Genomic DNA, 20,726 nt, shown 5'->3' with positions numbered 1-20,726 from the left:
ATCTTATAAATAAGATGCATTTTTGGGATGTGATAAATTAATAAAATTAATATTACCGTTTATCGGTACGTTGAGTACGTAAAAATATGTAAGCGGACAGTTGTAGCGTTAAATTATCGTTCCGCTTTAAAAACCGGATCAATTCGTTTCGATCGTGTGCCCGCGAATGTCTATGGAAGATTGCGAGAAAAGCGGCGCGTTACGAAACACGATTCGGGCATTAAATCGCGCGAAGAGAGCTATTAACAGGAGCTCGCACTCGTTCAATGAGAGCTAAGATTAGAGTACGGCCAGTGGTTCAGCTTCGTTTAGTTCGATTTGGCAACGTTTCTACTTACCAACACCGCGAGAAAGATACACTCCGCTTAGCCAATATTCATACGTTATATTTATCGATTATTTTCCTAAATAGGAAACGTTTTTTCTTTCGTCGGGTCCTCGAAATTCAAGCTCGATATATTATATCGTTTAAATTTAACGAAACAATAATTTTTATCTCAAATTAAACAATAATAACGTGCGATTATTGTGCAATTATTATATGCTCGATTTATTTTTCACTCTGCTGGTGCAATGTGAACGTTGCTTGCGACTTATGGAACACATGAATATAGCTAGAGATGCGAACAGTTATTTCATTCAGTCGATGTTTATTTATAGAGTGTCACCGGAAGCATGATATTCCGCGTTTCTAACGATGTAATAGAGCGCTTGCACAGCTTCTTCACACAATGAAATTCCTGTAACTTCGAATCTTATAATTTCGAAAATTCTTCTCTCGTTTCTTCTCTCTGAAAGATTTTTGCGACTTACTTTCAGAATTACTTACTTAAATCACTTAAAAAAAAAAACAACACATTGAGTCACATTTTCCCTCCAATTGGAAACCTATCAAACAAGTAACGAATTTGCGTTATTCGTATTTTTTTTCGTTGCCACGTAAAATCTGGCACACGAGCGTAGCCAGATCGCAAAATCCAAGTATTTAGCATAACCGAGAACCTTGAAGAGGGTGAGCGTGACCGAATAGAAGGCGGCGAAGAATAACGGCCTCTTTGTCTCCAATTGCGCGTCAACGGTCGGCAACGGTCCTTCTCTGATTCCCGCGCTCTTTGTTTCAGCGAAAAACGCGGACGCGTCGAGCGGCGAGGATGCCGTGCAGAGCAACAAGGATGACGCAACGAAGACCGAAGAATCCGAGGAGAGGAACGAGAGCGTCTCCTCGAAAGCCTCTAGTCCATCTTCCTCCGAGAAGTCGAGTTCCGAAAGGATCGATCAAAAGTCGAATCCTACCTTACCGAGCGTCCCGGAGCCGAAGACTCAAACCGCTACCTCCACGGTTACCTCCATGACGACGAAGTCGTCGGCAGCGTCGACGGCGTCGTCGACGACGTCGACGACCGCTTCGTCGACGGCCACGCTGGCGACGACCCCGTCGACGACCACGACCACGACCACGACCACGACGACCACGACGGCCTCGACGACCACGACCACGACGACCATCGCCGCGACCACCGCAACCAGCACTGGCACCACCACGTCGTCCAGGTTCACGACGTCGACGGTGACCTCGCCAACGTCGACCACGAAGCCCCCGTTGCGGAGGAGGCACACGACCGGGCCAGGAATGACTTTCCCCGCCACCGATCCGCCGACGTACTCGAACAGCATGACCTTCTCCAGGACGAGCCCCCTCCCCAGTCCCCACTTCGACAAAAGGTTCTTCGACAGCAGTCTGATAGAAATGAAGAGTCAGGCGAGCAGCTCCAGCACCCTTGATTACGACTCGACGGAGGAGGTGTGGGTCCGCAGGGTGGACTTTGTCCAGGAGAGGAAGAGGAAGGTAAGCGTGATTTCTTTCGCTATTTGTTATTCAGTTGAGAGGATAGGAAATGTATGCAGGGTGGCCCAAAAATGCGAGATCCAACGTGAGTTGGGAGATTCTTTGGGTAATTTTGAAGGATATTTCTCTTCGCAATATTTCTGGCCAATCGCGAACTCGGTAGCGTTGGGTATGCGCGACGACCGAGCGTGAACAAGAAACGTATTTCAAGGAAATGGCAAATCGAATGTATCTTTTTGTCGATCAAAAATTATGAACGAGGAAGTATATGATTAAAAAAAAATTACTTCAATGTTAATGCTTTTGTTTTTGAGAAAAGATATCATAAAATTTTCTCGCCATTGAAACTTAATCCGACTTACCTGACGGTAGAATTTGCAGAGCGAATTCTCTTTTCATAGGAGTAAAAGGAACGTTTGTTACGTCTAATTACAATAATTGGCTAATTGCTACGGAGAAGTAGTCTATCTAGCAAATTTGTTTACAACGTTTGCCACTTGAACGTTGCGAAAGTGAACGGTCGCGCGAGAATATCGCGAGAGATGACGGAAATGGAAGATAGAGTTTCAGGTTGCGACACGATTGTTCGCTTTATATTTTCTTTTATTTTGCAATCTTCATAAAACATCCCACTAGACGTATACGCATGCACAGATGGACAATAGGATTAGGTAAAAAGTAATTTTACGTGTAAAAATAAATTTCGAATTTGAATTATCAAATTTTGTATTGAATTTGGAAAATTTTTCATTTCGTACGAAATAGTTATTATGGAGAGAGTAAACAATATGGAAATTATTATACACCCACGAGTCTCGATTTTCAACTAAATTTCCTGTGTTTGGACAGGAAACGATCGATAGCAATAATAGTATTCGTTTCCGGTGGAAGAATGAAAAAAAAAGCGTAGTTTCATGAAAAATACATTATTTTATTTACATCGTTATCTTTAAAAGAAAAATTAAATGTGTAAAAATGGACGTTCGTTGATAACCGAGTGACCATTTAAAGTATCGTTTACAATCAGCAAGGTGTGGTCGTTAACTATAATCATCACGAACAACCAATCACTGGCATGCCATCATTGATTGGTTCTTCTTTTTCTTTACGCGTGATCTCATCGAGCAATTTTTTTTTAAACAACATTTACTTTAAATACACTTTAAGTGTATTTTTGTTTCCTTTCTTTCTTTCTTTCTTAATTTTTTTTTTTTTTTTAATTGTTAATTGTCAATTGTTTTGTATTGAAATTTAAAAATTCGTTTTGAACGATGAAATCATCGTTCTTTAAAATCTATCTGTTCAGAATACAGAGCTTGTGAATCAAGTAAGCTTTTATAAATATCGAACAATCGTTATAAAGCGTGCTTATAAAGCGAAATATCGCAAGAAACTTCCCTTTTTTTTTTCTGGAAACATTTACTTCGATTGCAAAGTTTTGCAAAGTAAACCCGGATATGAATTTTTTTAACAAACTCTTTCTCATTCTTAAAATGATATATTGGATATAATTTAAAATAATTAGCAAATATTTTATTATTAAAAACAATATTAATAAATATAGAAATTTCCAAACTTTTTATTTTAATTATAGATAATCTTATAAATATATTTCTTCAAAAGAAGTGAATAAATTGAGATCATATATATCGATTTATATGATTTTTATAAAAATAAAACATATAATAAAATTTGTTACGTCAGACATATAAATAAAATTTACGTCAAGTTAAGATTGATATATATGCATATATTGCAAAAGCTACAATGCAATATTAAAATATTAGATATTCACCTAAAGATTAGATAAAAAGTATATTTTGCAGTGAATAACGGTAGATAAAATTAAAAAGAGTAGAAAATAGTATTTCACTTTCAATGGTATGATAATAATGATGAATTATCGTTTATTAATTTTTACGTGACATTGTAATCTTCAACGATTCTTATTAAAAATTTCAATTGAAATCAACGACATGAAAGACATGAAGGTTTGCATTCCTGAATTCGTGATATCGTTCGGCCCAGATCCCAATATGTGACTTTAATGTTTCATAGGCGAGGGAGGTTAGGTACAAGGCTTCTTTTAAACTCTATCGATTCGGTCGAAAGACGAATTACAATGCGTTGAGGGCTGTTATGACGGATGTCTCGACACGTAAGATCTTTACGAATGCTTTCCGTGCGTGGATTGTTCGTTGAATTAGTAACGCGCAGAGATTAGGTCAGTAAATAAAAAAGTACGAAAGAAAATTCATAACGAATATATATTAATATACATAATTTAAAGTAAATCGATCGATAATGCTAATTGAATATTGGAAAAAAGTGTAATATAAATACATAATTACATTTTTAATCGTATGATTTTGTATTATGTGAAGTTAAAATCTATTAGTAAAATTAAGTGAAGTAAACGCGTTTTATTTGTTTGCGATATTTTACTCTTTGTTGCGTAACATGGCTGTCTGACGACTCATAAGCCCGTTTTAGAGTACAAAGAATTTTACACGTGCTTCGTGTTCGCTATAGGCATTCGAACTGAGTAATTGCATACCCTATATACTTGGTCTATTTTAGTCAGTAACATTTTTTTTACTGTATTTGTTTAAATAATTATTGTCATCGATATTTTCGATAATGAGGATCATATTTAACATTTTTAATCTTTTCTTTGAGATGGAAAGAAGTTGGTATACATTCTTATCATCAAACGTTCACTGTTCGATATAATACTATTATTTGCACTACTCGTTGATAGATGGCGATGCGATATATTATATCTTAGCTGCCATCTTTATGAAATTATTTGAAATGAAAATTAATTGAACATTTTAAACCGTCTATCCCAATATCGTATAATTTGTTAACGCCGTAAATAAAGTAATTTATTCTTTTGTTTTGACTTCTCGCATTTTAATGACGTATAGTTCATGTATTTTATAGACGTTTTCAAGTAAATCGTGGAAAAAACACTAATATTTATATCTTATCATATAAAATGTTTTTTCACGTTTAATCATTTTGTAATATCAAAGGATATAAAAAGAATACGAGTTAATTGATTAATTCAATTTCATTTTTATCACGAAATTATTAAAAATTAATAACTAAAAATGTAAAAATTATATTATATTTTGTTTCTATTCATTAGATTAGACAACCATAAAACAATCATGAGTTCAAAGTGATTAATATAATAAATAATTACCATGTTCTAAAAGAAATCATTATAATCAGTGAGTACTAATCGTTAATTATTGTAATAATTTTTTTAACCTTCTTGATATTATGTGATTATGGAAATAATCGTTTTTTTTTGTCTATAGTTACAAAATATTGGTATTCAACTTAACAAGATAATAAAATATGTAAAGAAAAGAAATATATGGGTGTATAATGTAATTCATTCTATATAATCGATAATAGATTAACAATTGAGTTTATCAATTACACAAGAATGTCTATTAAAGTAACGATTAGGTTGTACATGTTTTTCAAATTTTTCAACCAATGTGTAGAATATATTTGAGGTATTATCTTATTTGTGATAAGAGAGTATTACAACAATCCTCCAGGGAAAATTATTTATCGATATGATTTCTCGACAAAATGAAGAGATATGAAACAAATGATAGTGAATCTCGGGTGGTCTGTACCACCCACGAACACTGTCAGTCTACGATGAAATCTCGATAGGATCACGGTATTTGCGTCATGAGTATTTGAAAGCTTTGGTAGTGCATTATTTTCTCTTTAACTTATGAAAATATGACAGTGTCGTTGGGACGAATTCGGAAATATTCTCTAGTGCCATATCTAGATCGATGTCCAGAGGAGTTTCATGGAACTGATGGATATTATAAGGTATTCGAAACAATTTTTCTAATTTTTAAATTAAAATGTATGATTTTCATAAAAATCTATTTTATTAAATAAATAATTTATTTCATATGATTTTAATTTGAGGTTAGGTAAATGTACGTAGTGTTAATTGCTTGAAATATTTATTATTAAATAAGAGATATTTTTAATTTGATAATGATTTGCGATTCATATAATCAGAATATGAAAAAAATGATGATAACGAATAGTCATCTGATGATCTGTTTGAATAATTTGTTAGAGATACATCCGTTCTTTTTGCTTAGAAGTTCACTTGATATTGATCGGAAGTAATTGTGCAATAATTACATATTAACACTTCACTTTGATTAGTTCTGACTTCAGTGCTGATTTTAATTTAATTTTAATTTAACTTTAAATATAAATTTTTTCGGTTTATTTAAAAAAGATTATATATATAAAAAGAAATTAAAAAATAATAAGTATGATCGAAATTTGAAACTTATAGAAAACTAATTTTTTTTCAACTGTAAAATACAATTATTGAATATTTTATAAAATTATATATATAATATATAATTTACTTAATTTATTTAATTTAATACTTAATATAATTATATATTAAGTAATTGAACAAAATGATTCTAAAAATATCGTAATCAACGAATGTTTGCCATTGAATAAATATTTTCTTTTTTATGTTAATTCATTAGAATAATTCACATAAAATATTTAAATATAATATATTCATTCATTCGTTCATTTAAAAAAAAATGTAGTTAACACTCGAGTCATTCTATTTTTGAACATTATTTCTTTCCATTAATTAACAATATTTTCAAAGTTACTTTTATATTTTTTAAAATATTTAAGAGTTTTATTTGCTTTAAAATATTCTTTAAAATTAACAGTTTTTTTTCTTACAAGAAATTCTCTTATATTTACAAATTATATTAACAAAAATCTCTTGTGTTAATTAAGATATTTATTAATCTTATCTACTTCTTTAATTGTTCAAGTAATTAAGTAAGCAAATTGCATCAAGATTAAGAAAATTATATTTTCTTATGTAAAATAAAAAAATAAAAAATGTAAGTATTTTTATATATTAATAATAAACTGAAATAAATTATTTTATTCAGTTTTACTATTTATCATTCCTTATTTTTATTATTTCTACCTATAATTTATTCTATCATTTAAATTTCAAATAATTTAGTAGTAAAAATATATATGTACGTTACATATATTGTACTTTATGGTGCAATTAATTTTACTTACAATCTGATACAGTTCCGACATAAATTTTCAAACTAGCCAAGTCATTCTTTATTTTTCCAAAGAGTTCCAACTCGCATCCTTTGTTGTTTATTTTCGTTGGCATCTTGTATCCGTCCTTCTGGAAGCTGTAAGTACGTCCTTGTTCCCGGTATCGAACGACTCAGCAATGTGCACGTGGTTTAACAATAAAGTTCGCCAACTCTTTGCGATAAAATTACTATGTAAGTACCTCATTCCTGAATGTAGCCACCTTTGAAGTATATACTTGGAAAGCTATGCACCAGTGCCAATGTTTTACTCATCCTTGAAAACAATTTTGGAAATGGTTCTTTTGAAATGCTCTTCATAGTTATTGTGTCACTTCATGTCAATAATAAAGTTATCAAAATGGCTTTCTTTCAACATTTCCTTTTTGGATTTCTGATTTTTAATAAATACATAAAACGTATGTATATTTAAATATAAATCTATGCTTTCTTTAAAATTCAAAAATTTTTTCTAAAATATCGATCGATCTCCTCATTGCTACTAGCATCAATTTTGATTTACTTCTGATTTCATAACAATCGTTATTGTATCATGTGGTTCACATGGTCTTCTATCTAGACGTTAGATCTAGTCAACGTTAATTCAAAACGGCAGTCAAGCTCGGCATAGCGTATGAAACGAATCGCGATTTACATAAATGTACACTTGTTCGTTCGATAAAACTAATAACGGATGTATAAATTGCACGAAAGGTTATGTGATAGAAAGTTGAACGACCATTTCGTATCCCTGTGTCGTACGACACATGTATTTTGTTTTGTTCAATTTTATCGTAGTTTTATTCCTATTGGAATTTTTATGTTCGCATTGATTTTGTTTTTTTTTTCTTCTTTTATTTCGTTCTGGCGCCATAAGTATTTTATTTTTATCTCTGATGAATCTTTTATCTTTCTTTTTCACCTTGTCTCGATCGAGTTCTATATTTTTCTTTACAAATTTTTATCTCAAAAAGCGCGAGATAATTTTTTTAAACGTGCTTTTGTTATGGTTATTAAATCTCTTTGCAACATTTATTTTTTTTTATACTATGATGTCAGAATCATACTTCATTTCGAGATAATAATCACGTATAATTTGAAAATTTTGTACTTATCATCAAGAGTTTTATTTTTTCCAAAAAAATACAATTAAATAATTATATAACTTTCTGATGATATATTATATTTATCATCATTTTGTATGTATAAAAAAAAATTATATCTTGGCGGTATAATTATACGCATAATTTTTATATTCGATTTATAACCTTTACAATCATCTTCATAGATTTAAAAAATTTGTAATATAAATATTCATTTAGATAAAATTTATGACGATCACGATATGCGGATAATTCGTAAGATAACTGTGTGAAGTAAAGATTCGAATTGGACACTCTGTATAGCGTACACGATACGGAAGTACTATTTGTATATACAGTTACACACATTATTTATTCAGACACTATCGTATCTCTTAATTTGTTACCTTGTATACAAATGAAATACTTAACTATCTTCTTGCTTATGACACGTGCCAATAATAATAATCATTACGGATATATGGATTTAATAGACTTTAAAGAAAAGTATTATATTACAGTTGAAAAATATTATTAAACTTTTATATCTTTCGAAGTTATCAATAGCACATTATTGAGCGATATAAAATCATAAAGTGAGGATATTAAAACAATTTCGTTTAAATAATTAATTAAAAGATACTAACATGTGTTTACAAATATTCAGCCCCGCAAAAAGAAACGAGGAAGAAAATTACTTGAACGCTCTGAGTGCGAAAATAAAAAGAATCGGAGGTACGTGTAAAATCTCTTAACACGGATGGTGTCTCAGATCGATCGAGGATAGGATTAGAATTTATGTCGAGAGTGAATACAATTGTACGAATGGTAACGATCGATCGAATTTATACGGTTTCTTCGTGGCCGTGTGTTTCTACGAAACGTCTTGGCATCGTACGATTTAATACGGGCCGATAAATTAAAAAGAAAAATATAATTCAGTCAAGGAGAGAGGTTATGTCGCGCAAGTTGGACGACAAACGTTTGTAATATGGTGAAGTAAAATAAATATTTGTGCATGTTTGCCATTTTAACATGTGATGATTTTCAAAGTTTTTGTTTTGCGAAATCTTCAAGAGACTGCCGAGACTTTGCTCAATGATTTGATGCCAAATTATGCCAGAAGGGTATGAATTAATTTGAAGAGTATTAGAGAATATGATTAATCGCGCGCGTATGTATTTTTTTTTTTTAGAAAGGCTATTTTTATTTATTTTATAATTTTATTATCAATAGAAATTATTTTAATTTTTTTAGACGATATAAAATATAAAAAATAGCGTGTTTTTTTTGATTCTGGTTTTACATTAGAAAGCTAATTTTTCTTACGCGAATGGTTAATAATCATAATAAATGAAAATATAAGATGTGTAAATACTAGATTATCGTATGGTAATAATGATCATAGATAACGATATGAGTTTCTGCATCATACATTATGTATTTCATTTTTTATTGGAAAACACAGATGATAACGTATACGTAATGTATCTTTCGTTTTACTTAAAAATAATGATTCCTGATAAATGAAAGTATTTAATTAGTTCATATATGAATCTTTTAAATCTTTTGCATAAAATTTACATTTTTTTTTTCAGTTTGTATTTAACGTATAATTAATCCTAGATTTTCAGAAATGATTAAAAAACAACGATTATTTTCCATAAGAAGCGATTTTACGTGTATAAAACATTAGATCATTTATATACATGTATATAGTAGATCTTGATTGTTCATTGGAAATACTCCAACCGATTATTCAATATAATTGGAAATATTCCAAGAATTTGTGCAAAGCTATGTAAAAAAGGAAAAATAATATTTCTCTGGCTTAATAGATTATTTGAAATCCCAAGAATTTCGTGCTAATACTATATAAGCATCATTTGGATTGATAGATTATTCACGAACAATGAGTTTCAATAATAAATTTTCAATTCTATTAATTATAACATTTTATTTTTTTTCGTATTTAAAATCAAATAAAATTTGATATATGAGTTATAAATCATCGGATGGTAATACTATATATAATTTTCTCCATTCAATGACTGGATCATTTTTGATCCAGTTGATTTAACCATGGACGATAACATTAATTATATAGATAACAAAAATTAGATAAGTTTGGATTTACTGGCAAGAATCTTTTCTGTCATTCCATGACTCGTATTCCGAGAATTAAATGAATAAAATTTTACTCTAGTTTTTCATGAATTAAGATGGCGTTATGCTAAAAGTGTTGTAGACGTACGTAAGAGAAAAATATACATAAGTCTCTAGAATTTCTATTAAAAACAAACTGAAAATTTTAATTTATTGCAGTATCTTAAGATTGTTTACGTGTACTTTTCCATGGTAGTAAAATAGCCGGAAAATTAGAAGAAGCAGCTGGCTGTATCAGATTTGGATACAATAGCTTTTAGGTTATGTTTATCTTTTTATAGATTCATAATCAATTTATCTCGATATGTGTTCTCTTTGTTGATTGTTCTTTGTAATTTTATTAATATAAATTTTATAATGTATTGTCAAGTGTAATATGATAAATATCAAGATTAATGATGCGAAATTTACGAATTCACGGCTATTCGTGATAAATATTCATTTTTTTCAACAACGATAACTCGAATGATATTTGTTATGATCAAGAAAACGCATGAACATGTCAAAATCTCTTCTTACAAGACATTTTGTAAAAAAACGATCAATGATAATCGAGCTAAATATAAAACGTTGTATCATCTAGCTTTGTTGATTAAATAATCGTATCTAATCTTATTGTCTCATTGTAAAGTTTTAGTTTCATTAGCAATAAAAATTTATTACTTTTTGTCTATTAATTTTTCAAAGTATCAAAATCAATAGTGAATGAATAATTTTTCGTCGGTACAACTGATAAGATTTTTTCCGGAAAAATATTATTCATAAGTATATAGGTGTCATGTGCTATAATTTAGAATGATAAATTATAATAGTGATCGAAATCAAAATAATAATAATTGGAATAAGAATAGTATAATAAATTTTGTATAATAATAATTAAGATAAAAATCTATGTAAATTGAAATTCCAATACCGTATAAAATATAATTTAAAATAATTATATATATTTTATATTTATAATAATTATTATAATGATTTTTACAGGAACTTGGATCGCAACCATTACCAACGATCGTAACCGAAGATGCAGATACTTCGGGTCAAGCGTCTCACGATCAAGGTCATAGGCCACGAGCAGGTAAAATGATTATATTACCATTTAATTGAATAACATGCTTAAATTTTTTATCAGATTTATTTCTAATGCTAATCATGTGTTTTCAATCGTTACGATAGGGACCTGGGGTTCGCATTCTAGAACTATTAGGAAGCCCACCTCGGGCAGTGCTCCTGGTTCTGGAAAATCAACTCCTCTCCCGCAGCAAGTGGAGCCTTCGAGTTCATCAAGTAAAGGCAAGAAAGTTTCTGGCACGCGATCTGGCTCCACCAGTCGTAGTAATAGCCGTAGTAATAGCGCAGAACGCAGAAGAAGTGGTGGAACTGTTGATGACACAGCCAGTCCTACCAAAAAACCAGCACTCTTTGATGCGTTTAGACCAAGGAGTAAATCTGATGCTAGCAAACGAAAACCCAGTATTATAGCGAATATGAAGAGCGCTATGCAGGTATAATAATGATTTTGGTAAAGGAAAATGAGTTGATTGTAGAAAAGAATTAGAATATACAGTTTCTCGTATTATGAAATGATATTTATAAAATATTTGAATATATAATATAATATATATATCACGAATGTGACAGAAATAATTTCATATTTCTATAAATTGCCAATGGTTGTTAAAAGATTTCGTAATGACGTAATATTTGTATGATAGATAATAACGAAATATCATGATAAAAGAAGTAAAATGATTTAAATAGGATAATATATATCTATAAGAAAATAATTAATTATAATAGCCAGTTGAGACATTTCGAGTTACTTGTATCAAAAAATCAATAAAAAATTATATTATATCAATGTAATACCATTGGATATCTTGCAGCATTCTTTGCATAGAGGCTCACACGGAAGTTCAACGACAGATATACGTACAGATAGGGATCATCATAGAGATGGCAAGGATCATAAGGAAGGTAAAGAACCTATGGGACGTCCTCGAGCAGGTTCAGAAAGTAGCAGAAATCCTGTTAGTAAAGTTATGGATCTTATTAGACACAGAAGTCACAGTACCCTTAGTGCAGATGACAAACGAAAAGCGGTAAGCGATTTATCCTATTATAGAAGTTTAAATTCATTATCTTTTTTTTTTTTTGTCATAATATTGCAATGATGTTTATTACGAATACAATAACCGACTTAGCATTTAAAATAGTTTCCTACTTTATCATGAATAATACAAGTTGGTAATTATTTTTCATCAGAGATGAAATATAAAATAAATTTATTTATACATAGTTATACGGGACATGACTTCTTACTTAAGAATAAAATTCGAATACCAATTATATTTATAAATAAATAAATAGATATATTATTTTATGGCACTTCGTCGTTGAGATATCATATTCTGAATTACCGATCGTGTAAAAGATCAGAAATTTCATTTATACATTTACATTTAGTTTTAATTTTCACCACTTCTCATGCTCTGTAATTGTTTTCTCTGTTGAATCGTTAAAGTTGAAAACTGTATTCGAATAGCAAAACTTCATAAATGCAAGTTTATTTCGTATTTCATCTCTTGCTATCAAATACATAAGACAATTGATTTAACGCTTAAAGTTTTATAATAAATATAATAATTTTATTAATTTATTTTGTATTCTGTTAATAAGGAATACAAAGTATAATTTACAAACATTTAATATTTTAGTTATAATACTAAACAATTTATTCAATTTTTTTACCTTGGATTATTTTACTTCAAATTATCTCGAGATTAATTATTGGTGTATCACAAGAAAACTTTGAATAAGGAAACTAAAAAATTAGGATGAACTCTTGTAGATTATGCTTCTTCCCGAATTCCAAACAAAGAAGTCAAAATTGCAATTCGTTTCAATGTTTCTCTTCTTGATAAAGCGTTACTTCTAAAAATGAACAATCACTGTTTAATTTGTCTTAACAATATCTCAGCGAACAAAAGAATGTTGATAATGTTGATTTTTAGATTATATAATAATAGAAAAATATTTTTTTTTTGCAATTATTTTAATATTAATTTTTCTCTGCTCATCAGACATGTTTATACATTATATACTATCGTGTCTTATTATTCCTATATATTTTATCACGATATGCAAAAATATTAATTTAAATGAAAAAGCGTATAAAAAATGTAATTTTACATAGAAGAAATTTTTCTAATAACTTGTAAATAGTTTGTTCAAACATTGAAATCATCAATTCTTTATCATTATTTATTTCAATAAGTATAATTTCCAAGTTTTGTATTATGTCGATAAAACTTAGTAAAACTTACAAACTTTGAAGATTTTTAAAATCCTACCTATTTATCTTTAAAATTGTATATTAATTTTTCAATCAACTTCATTTATTTTAAATTTCATTTATTTCTAGATACATTTTATAATTAAACAAACGATTGTACATTCATTGATTGAATTATATCAGTTATTTTTGGCTTAGATGCAATGTTTCATTTTTAATTTTTTTTATCTTTATATTTTTCTATAATTTAACCACAAAACGATTTTTATCCTGAATATTTTCCAACGAAATTCTCTTTCGTGTTTCAACGTTCTTGGTCATATGTCACATGACTCGTTAGTGCTGAAACCAGTTTCGCTTCTCCTACCGATCACAATACCGTAACAGTTTCGTTACTTCGTTCTTGGAAATTTATTCTCTTGTTCTCTTTTTAGAATTAAAATTTTTTGAGAAAATTGGAATCTTTTTAATTTAAAAATTGAAATTTTTATTATTTTCTTTGTAATGCCATTATTTAAAAAAAAGTATACGAGATTCGATTTCATCCTTGAAAAATACAACGTAGAATTTCTCAAATTTATTTATAAGGTAAAAGACATCATACGAAACTTCAAAATTATATGTTGAAATGAAATTTTAAATGTAATCAAGTAGTACGGAGAATGTTTTCATTCGATTTTTACGAAATAGGATTAATTAATTCATTAATTCATTTTATTTTCATGTAAATTTTTGGAATTTTTGAATAATTTATATTTTTATCAATTGATTTTAATTCTCTCGTGTAAGTTAAATTTAGTTTATTTTGAAATATCATAGGAAAAATAATTTAAGTAAAGATAAGCAAGATAAACTCTTTGCGCTATTAGGAAATCTATTTTTTACGCAGTTGACAATGTTGAAATATAATAGGTCATCTCATAAGTAATATCGTTTCGATGATTAATTTTAATGAACAAATTTTTACTTCTCTCTTCCAAAGATATTTTATCGTTTTAAATACTGTTTTAAATATTAATCTCTAATTTTCAAAAATTTTATCACTTGAAAAGTTGAAAATCGAATAACAAATGAAAAATGAAAAAAATAAACGATAATAAATGATTCGTTAACACTGTTAAAAGAATGTAATAAATATGTATATATCGATGTTAGATATATGGAAATTGATTATATTTATCTATTTTTTCTGAAATCGTTCATTCTAATGAGTACATTAAAATGCAATCTTTTATAATCAGTTTTAAATGTCAATATGTGTATATATAATTTTTAAAAAAATTTTAATATTTATATTTCTTGAATTTTTAAACATAAAATCTGAAAAAAATTGATTAAATAAATCGAGTTTCAATATCAATTATTTATTCTACAATCTATTTAGTTCATTTTATCATTGCTTCTATAATATACAGTTAAAATATTTGCAGAATCGATTCTAAAAGTCAAAATAAACATAAAAGTTAATAAAATGTTAATTGATACTTATATATTTATTTGATTATAAGCAGTTTAAATTTGCATTAGATAAAGCAAGACAGAGTTAGAACGATACGACAAAGATAAATTGTCTCTTTCTATCTGATCTAATACAAATTTCAATTGCTTACAGCTTGAATAATCCTCGACCAACATTTTTGTGTATTAGTTTTTATGTTTGTTTTGACCTCTAGAATTGATCCTTCAAGCACGAATATATATTAACACTTCACATAACTGAGTATCGTAACATTGAAAAAGAATCTTTTGGCAGATTGCCACTCATTTGTTTACCATAATTATACATTACTATCAATTTTTCATATGAGTTATATACAATTAATATAGTTTGATTATATGTTAAAATTTTATTAAATATATAATAATATAAATATAATATAATAAATATATATAAATAATATAATATAATAATATTATATATAAATATATAATATAATATAAATAATTCTTTATAATTTAAATCATATTTAAATTAAATTAATAAAACGTGTATATTTTTAAGATAACCTAATAAATAGTTCAAAGTATCCCACTTAAATTATAGCATGCTTTCTCATTGATAAAATATATCTTTCCTAATATATTCTGTCACGTTATTATTAATATTATTATTCTTTCGAATTAAAATTCTTTCTCACTAATTACGATTCGATAAACGATTCGTTAGATACACAGGTGGTTTGAATCTATAACGTTCCGTATTTTGGTGGGAGTCATGTTTTTATGTAAGCGGTGCACATGTAAACGGTCTAAGCATGTATGACGTATGCGAGCAAAGAGCGGAGAAAAAGACAGATTCAAGACGCGCGTTTTTCACTCAGTGAGCTACGGAACTTGCGACGTTCAAGGTGCTAAGGAAACGTGCTCGCACTTTTATTTGTCGAATCGTGCGCGCTCTCTTTACAACTGATTCGTTCTTTTCGTTCATCGAAATCCCATTTTTCAAGTTCCATGAAGAATTAACAGTGCGGTGATTCACATGTTAACACTCTTAACGTCAGTTTTATTTTATAGTAATTAATTCTATTTCTATTAAACCGAAAAGCATATCTATCATTATGGTTTTATTTAATGGGAAAATAGGTTGGTAGTATATAGTGATAATTAGTAATTTTTGTCAATTAAAGAATGAAATAATAATTTATTTTTTCTTTCTGTTATTATCGTGAGGGTATATTAATATATATTTTTTTAATTATTTAAAATTCGATATTTGATTTTGATTATTATTTTTTTTTCTTTAGTAATAGAAAAACAAAATAGCGAAATAGGAAAATTGCTAAGTTTGAATATAATTATCAATTAAAAAGTTACATTAATAATTAATTACAAATAATTTTCTTGTCTTTTATTGAAGATGAAGGTGGAATAATTAAATTTTAATTGTTTAAGATTCGGTATTTGCTTTTTTTATTTTTCAAATGATATAAGGTATCTCGAAGTAATCGGTATTCGTACTGTAAAATTATTCGATTATAATATGATATGTGTAGAATTTTCTAACGGAAAATAGGTAATAAATAGAGATTATTAATGAAGTTATGGAATTAGCTCGAAAATATTGTATTTAGTAAAAGCTTAATCTTTCTTGTTCTTTCTACACAATTTTTTCTTCTACTTGATATCAAAGATTTTCTTGATGAAAGATCTACTTCCAGCGATTATTTCGGAATTGTAATGACGCTGCAGTATTCTACGCGTTTTAAACTCACGATTGATATTTCAAACTTAAATATACTATATTGTATAACAGCATTTCTCAATCTTTTCGTCATATACATCATTATTAATATTTCAAATGTTAATAATATAAAATTTAAAATTTGAAAATCTAATAAATTGTACAATATTATTTTACATTATATAGATAATTAAAATTATAATTTTTTTTAGAATATATATTTTGATTCAAATATCTCTCATTTCATAATCTGTGAATTGAGAAACATTTTTCTATTTATAATATATACATGTATGTATCTCAAAATTATTTGAATAGATACAATTTATTCAAATTGCGTAGAAAAATAATTCTATTTTGTTACTAAGATATCAGAGTCATGTGACTTCCACCTAATCACTTATACATAATATACATATACATTAAACAAAAAAAAAAAAAAATAATTTGGTATAGTCGAAAAAATATATATATATTTTCTTAAATACAAAAGCTGTAGAATGGATTGACTTACGGTCATATCGGAAGATGTCGAGTTCATCGACGAAGCGTTTCTCTCTATTGTTCGGTTCTTCTAAATTGAAAGGTAGCAGTTTTATGCTACTTCTCTTCGTTTTCTCGTTTTATTTTATACGATCCAAAAGAGTTTCGCAACGTATAATACTCGAACAATATTCTACTTTTTCATTCGTATTCTTAGCTTAAACGGTTTCATAATAATTTTCGTCACAATAGTATTCTTTATGCCTCGATTAGATGTGTAATGTTAATATTTGCCTTGGCTGCACAAAGTACACCTTTTATATATTATTTATAATCGCATTTGCATACGATCATGAAAACGAAAAAAATAATTTCATTAAAAAATAATTGAATATAAAAATATGTTTTTACGTAATTGAATTTTAATATAACACTTTATATTTTAATATATGTCGAAATATAATATGATCAAATAGAAATTATTTCTATTTTCTTTTCTTTTATTTTTCATCATTCGAAATTATATTCTTTGCAGCAAGTTTCTGGAAATTTTTGGCTTCTCTCTCTCTCTCTCTCTCTCTCTCTCTCTCTCTCTCTCTCTCTCTCTCTCTCTCTCTCTCTCTCTCTCTCTCTCTCTCTCTCTCGAACGACCTAGATTCATTGTCTCCAATGTAAACTATGCCGTGCATATCTTCTTCTTTTCTTTTTTTTTCTTCTTTTACGTTGGCTGCCTTATGAAAGCGATAACCTGTGCAAATTGTGACGATTGTATACGATGTTGAAGGTTTCATTTGCATAACATTGGAATGTTCCATCGAATAATTTTTTTTTTCTTATTTTTTTTTCATGTTTTATGTTATATTTTTTTATATTATGTCTACATAAACTGGATTTTTCTTACCTATCATAACGATATTTTTTTCAATATCTTTCTCTTATCACGAAAGATAAAAAAAAAAAAGAATTGTTATAACGAAAGTCAAGTTAAAATTGTTGCAATGGTAAAATATTAAATACATATAAAATAAAATATTAAATAGAAGAATAAATTTAATTATTTCAATTTTAAAAATGTAAATGTTTTTTAAAGGTAAGTTATACTTTTTTTTTTTCGGTTGATATTACTGATACATAATATTATTTATGTATTTCAGTAATCGTACGATGTTAATAAATGCGACAAGAATAATGTTTTTTTCATTACATTAGAATTTTTTATCATTATTTAATCATTATGACTATTATTCCATTTGACAATATTTTACCATTCAACAATATGAAAAACCAATTCAGTGTATTTTCAAAAAGATAGATCAATTGAAACGATAATTTTTATATTTAATTTAAAAAATAAATGTTTTCTTTTGTATAAATTGTGTATTAACTAAAGGATTGAAGTTATCAATAATTTAATTTCAGAAAATTATATAAAGAAAGTAAATTGTTTATAATTGAATTACTATTTTATTGTTATAAATAATAATATAATTAAATATTAAAAAGATTATATATATATATATAAGTTAATTAATGTTAATATATTCATGTATCTGAAATAAATCTTAATCGAGACTTATTAATTTCTAAACAATTTAAGATAGCGTTAGATAGAGTGAGATAGAATAGGATAATTCTGTCCTCGTCACATCGACGAGGTCACGCATCAACTTCGTCTCGCTTCATCTAACGAAAGTCTAAATTGCTTAGTAAATGAACTTCAATCGATATTTTTGCATACTATTTTTCTACTTGTTTTGATCTTTAAAATCCTGTGATAATAAATAAATAAATAATTGATCTATCTTTAAATACATAGTAAAAATTTAAAAATTTAATCATGATAATAATATAATAATATAATGTGATGTCGTAATATCTTTTGTTTACAAGAGTTGTTATTGCACTGTTTTTAATACATGTTGTTATATTAGATTATTTATTTAATTTTTATTGTATTGATTCAAAATGTTTATTCTTAAACAAGTTTATAAAATCATTTCAATTGAATGATAAACTTGTAGAGCTAACATTTGAGATTAATAATTTTACATTTTGATCATGATATAACAATAAACAATATAATTATAATGATTATTTACTTGAAAATAAAATATAAGATTTTTTTATCAAGATAAGTTAAATAAATTATTCAATTTAAAAAAAGAATATAATGTTAATTCATATATAATGCATGAAATTGTTATTTATTGTCTCGATAAAAATGGATATTTTATATAATATTGTGAATTAATTACTACTACAATATATAATAAAATGATTTTATTAACAGAAAGTATTGAATTATATTAAAAAAAAAATGTGCATTACTTTCGTGCATGATTATTCATGAGTAAAATATTTTTCCATTTTCAATTTAATATAATATATTAATAATAATATTTCCACAAATACCGTTTTTTAAATCTTTTAACATTGATATTATCATTGTTCACATAACTTTCTATAAAATTGATTGGTAACGGAGTTTTTTTTAAATATTTTTTTCTATTTTTTTAAAAATAATAATTCTTCTGATAATTATATTTTTTTTTTCAATTTTTTTCTTTTCATTATAAAAAATAGTAATATTACTTTTCATTCATAAAGATAATTTTTTTTTGATATCTTTGTTATACAGGAATGTGGTGAAAAAAAAACTTTATATTGTCAAAATTGAAGTTATGTGATTATGTGATACTGTGATACTGTGACAGTGTGATTAAAAAAAAAAAACAATATGTCTTCATATTTTCGATGGATAAAAAGTGGAAAGAAGGATGATTACTTTGGAGCAAAACCAAGAAGTCGTTCTTTAGATTCGAAGAGTCTCGAGGCATCAGGGATACGACTGATTATTCAAAATGTACTTGCAATTTATTTTTTTTTTTATATGATATAATTTTTCCAATTTTTTGGCGACAATGGTTTTAACAATAATCATCATTGCAATGAATACATATTCATTTATTACAACATAGATGTATTGTTAACGTTTATGCTGTTTCAGAGTCTGGTTAAAATAAATAATATTTTTGTTTCAGAGGACTGCGGCCCAACATCAAACTCAAACAACTTCACAAGGTAAGTACAAATATATTTTATATTTAAATAGATTTAAAATCGAGTGTCTGATTATTGCTAATTTTAATTTTATAAAGTATTAATAAATATAGTATATTCAAGATAACTAAAAATATTTCTTCTGATAGTTGAAAAATAATATATATATAGTTTATTATTTTTTATTTTTTTTATTTTTTATTTATCACAAAATATTGTGATGCATGTCATATACAATCAATATTCTGATAATTATGATATAAAACTATTAATAACAGAAAAAAGTATCTTTTTTGTTAGAATATTAAATGCATTAAGTTATTAAATTGTATATGTATTTTATTTTTTTTTTATTACATCACATATATAAAAAAATATTATAAAATAATATTATCTATGCACTTACAATTTCTTCAATATTTAGATAAATACATATTCAATATATTTTATTATAAAATAT

The 20,726-nt window shown here is 27.3% G+C and overlaps 1 protein-coding gene and 2 long non-coding RNA genes across 4 annotated transcripts in view; 1 reads left to right on the top strand and 2 right to left on the bottom strand.

Annotated features, from left to right (window-relative positions):
* LOC107999690 (serine-rich adhesin for platelets-like) overlaps positions 1-20,726 on the top strand; it is a 97,900-nt gene that overhangs the window by 19,701 nt on the left and 57,473 nt on the right. For both annotated transcript variants that reach the window (XM_062076732.1, XM_017059675.2), the window contains exons 3-7: positions 1,122-1,846; positions 11,232-11,325; positions 11,424-11,752; positions 12,134-12,349; positions 20,248-20,287. In XM_062076732.1, the coding sequence (XP_061932716.1) occupies positions 1,122-1,846; positions 11,232-11,325; positions 11,424-11,752; positions 12,134-12,349; positions 20,248-20,287 (1,404 nt within the window). The remainder of the gene's footprint in view (positions 1-1,121; positions 1,847-11,231; positions 11,326-11,423; positions 11,753-12,133; positions 12,350-20,247; positions 20,288-20,726) is intronic.
* Positions 530-1,122, bottom strand: LOC133666337 (uncharacterized). The gene is made up of 2 exons (XR_009830382.1): positions 868-1,122; positions 530-791 (listed from the first exon to the last, which is right to left on the bottom strand). It is a non-coding gene; the product is annotated as an uncharacterized LOC133666337 (long non-coding RNA).
* LOC133666331 (uncharacterized) lies at positions 11,170-17,501 on the bottom strand. The gene is made up of 2 exons (XR_009830375.1): positions 17,238-17,501; positions 11,170-11,648 (listed from the first exon to the last, which is right to left on the bottom strand). It is a non-coding gene; the product is annotated as an uncharacterized LOC133666331 (long non-coding RNA).

The sequence above is a fragment of the Apis cerana genome, linkage group LG6 (genome assembly GCF_029169275.1).
Source record: "Apis cerana isolate GH-2021 linkage group LG6, AcerK_1.0, whole genome shotgun sequence".
Lineage (NCBI taxonomy): Eukaryota > Metazoa > Arthropoda > Insecta > Hymenoptera > Apidae > Apis > Apis cerana.
This window is presented reverse-complemented; position numbering and strand designations above follow the sequence as displayed.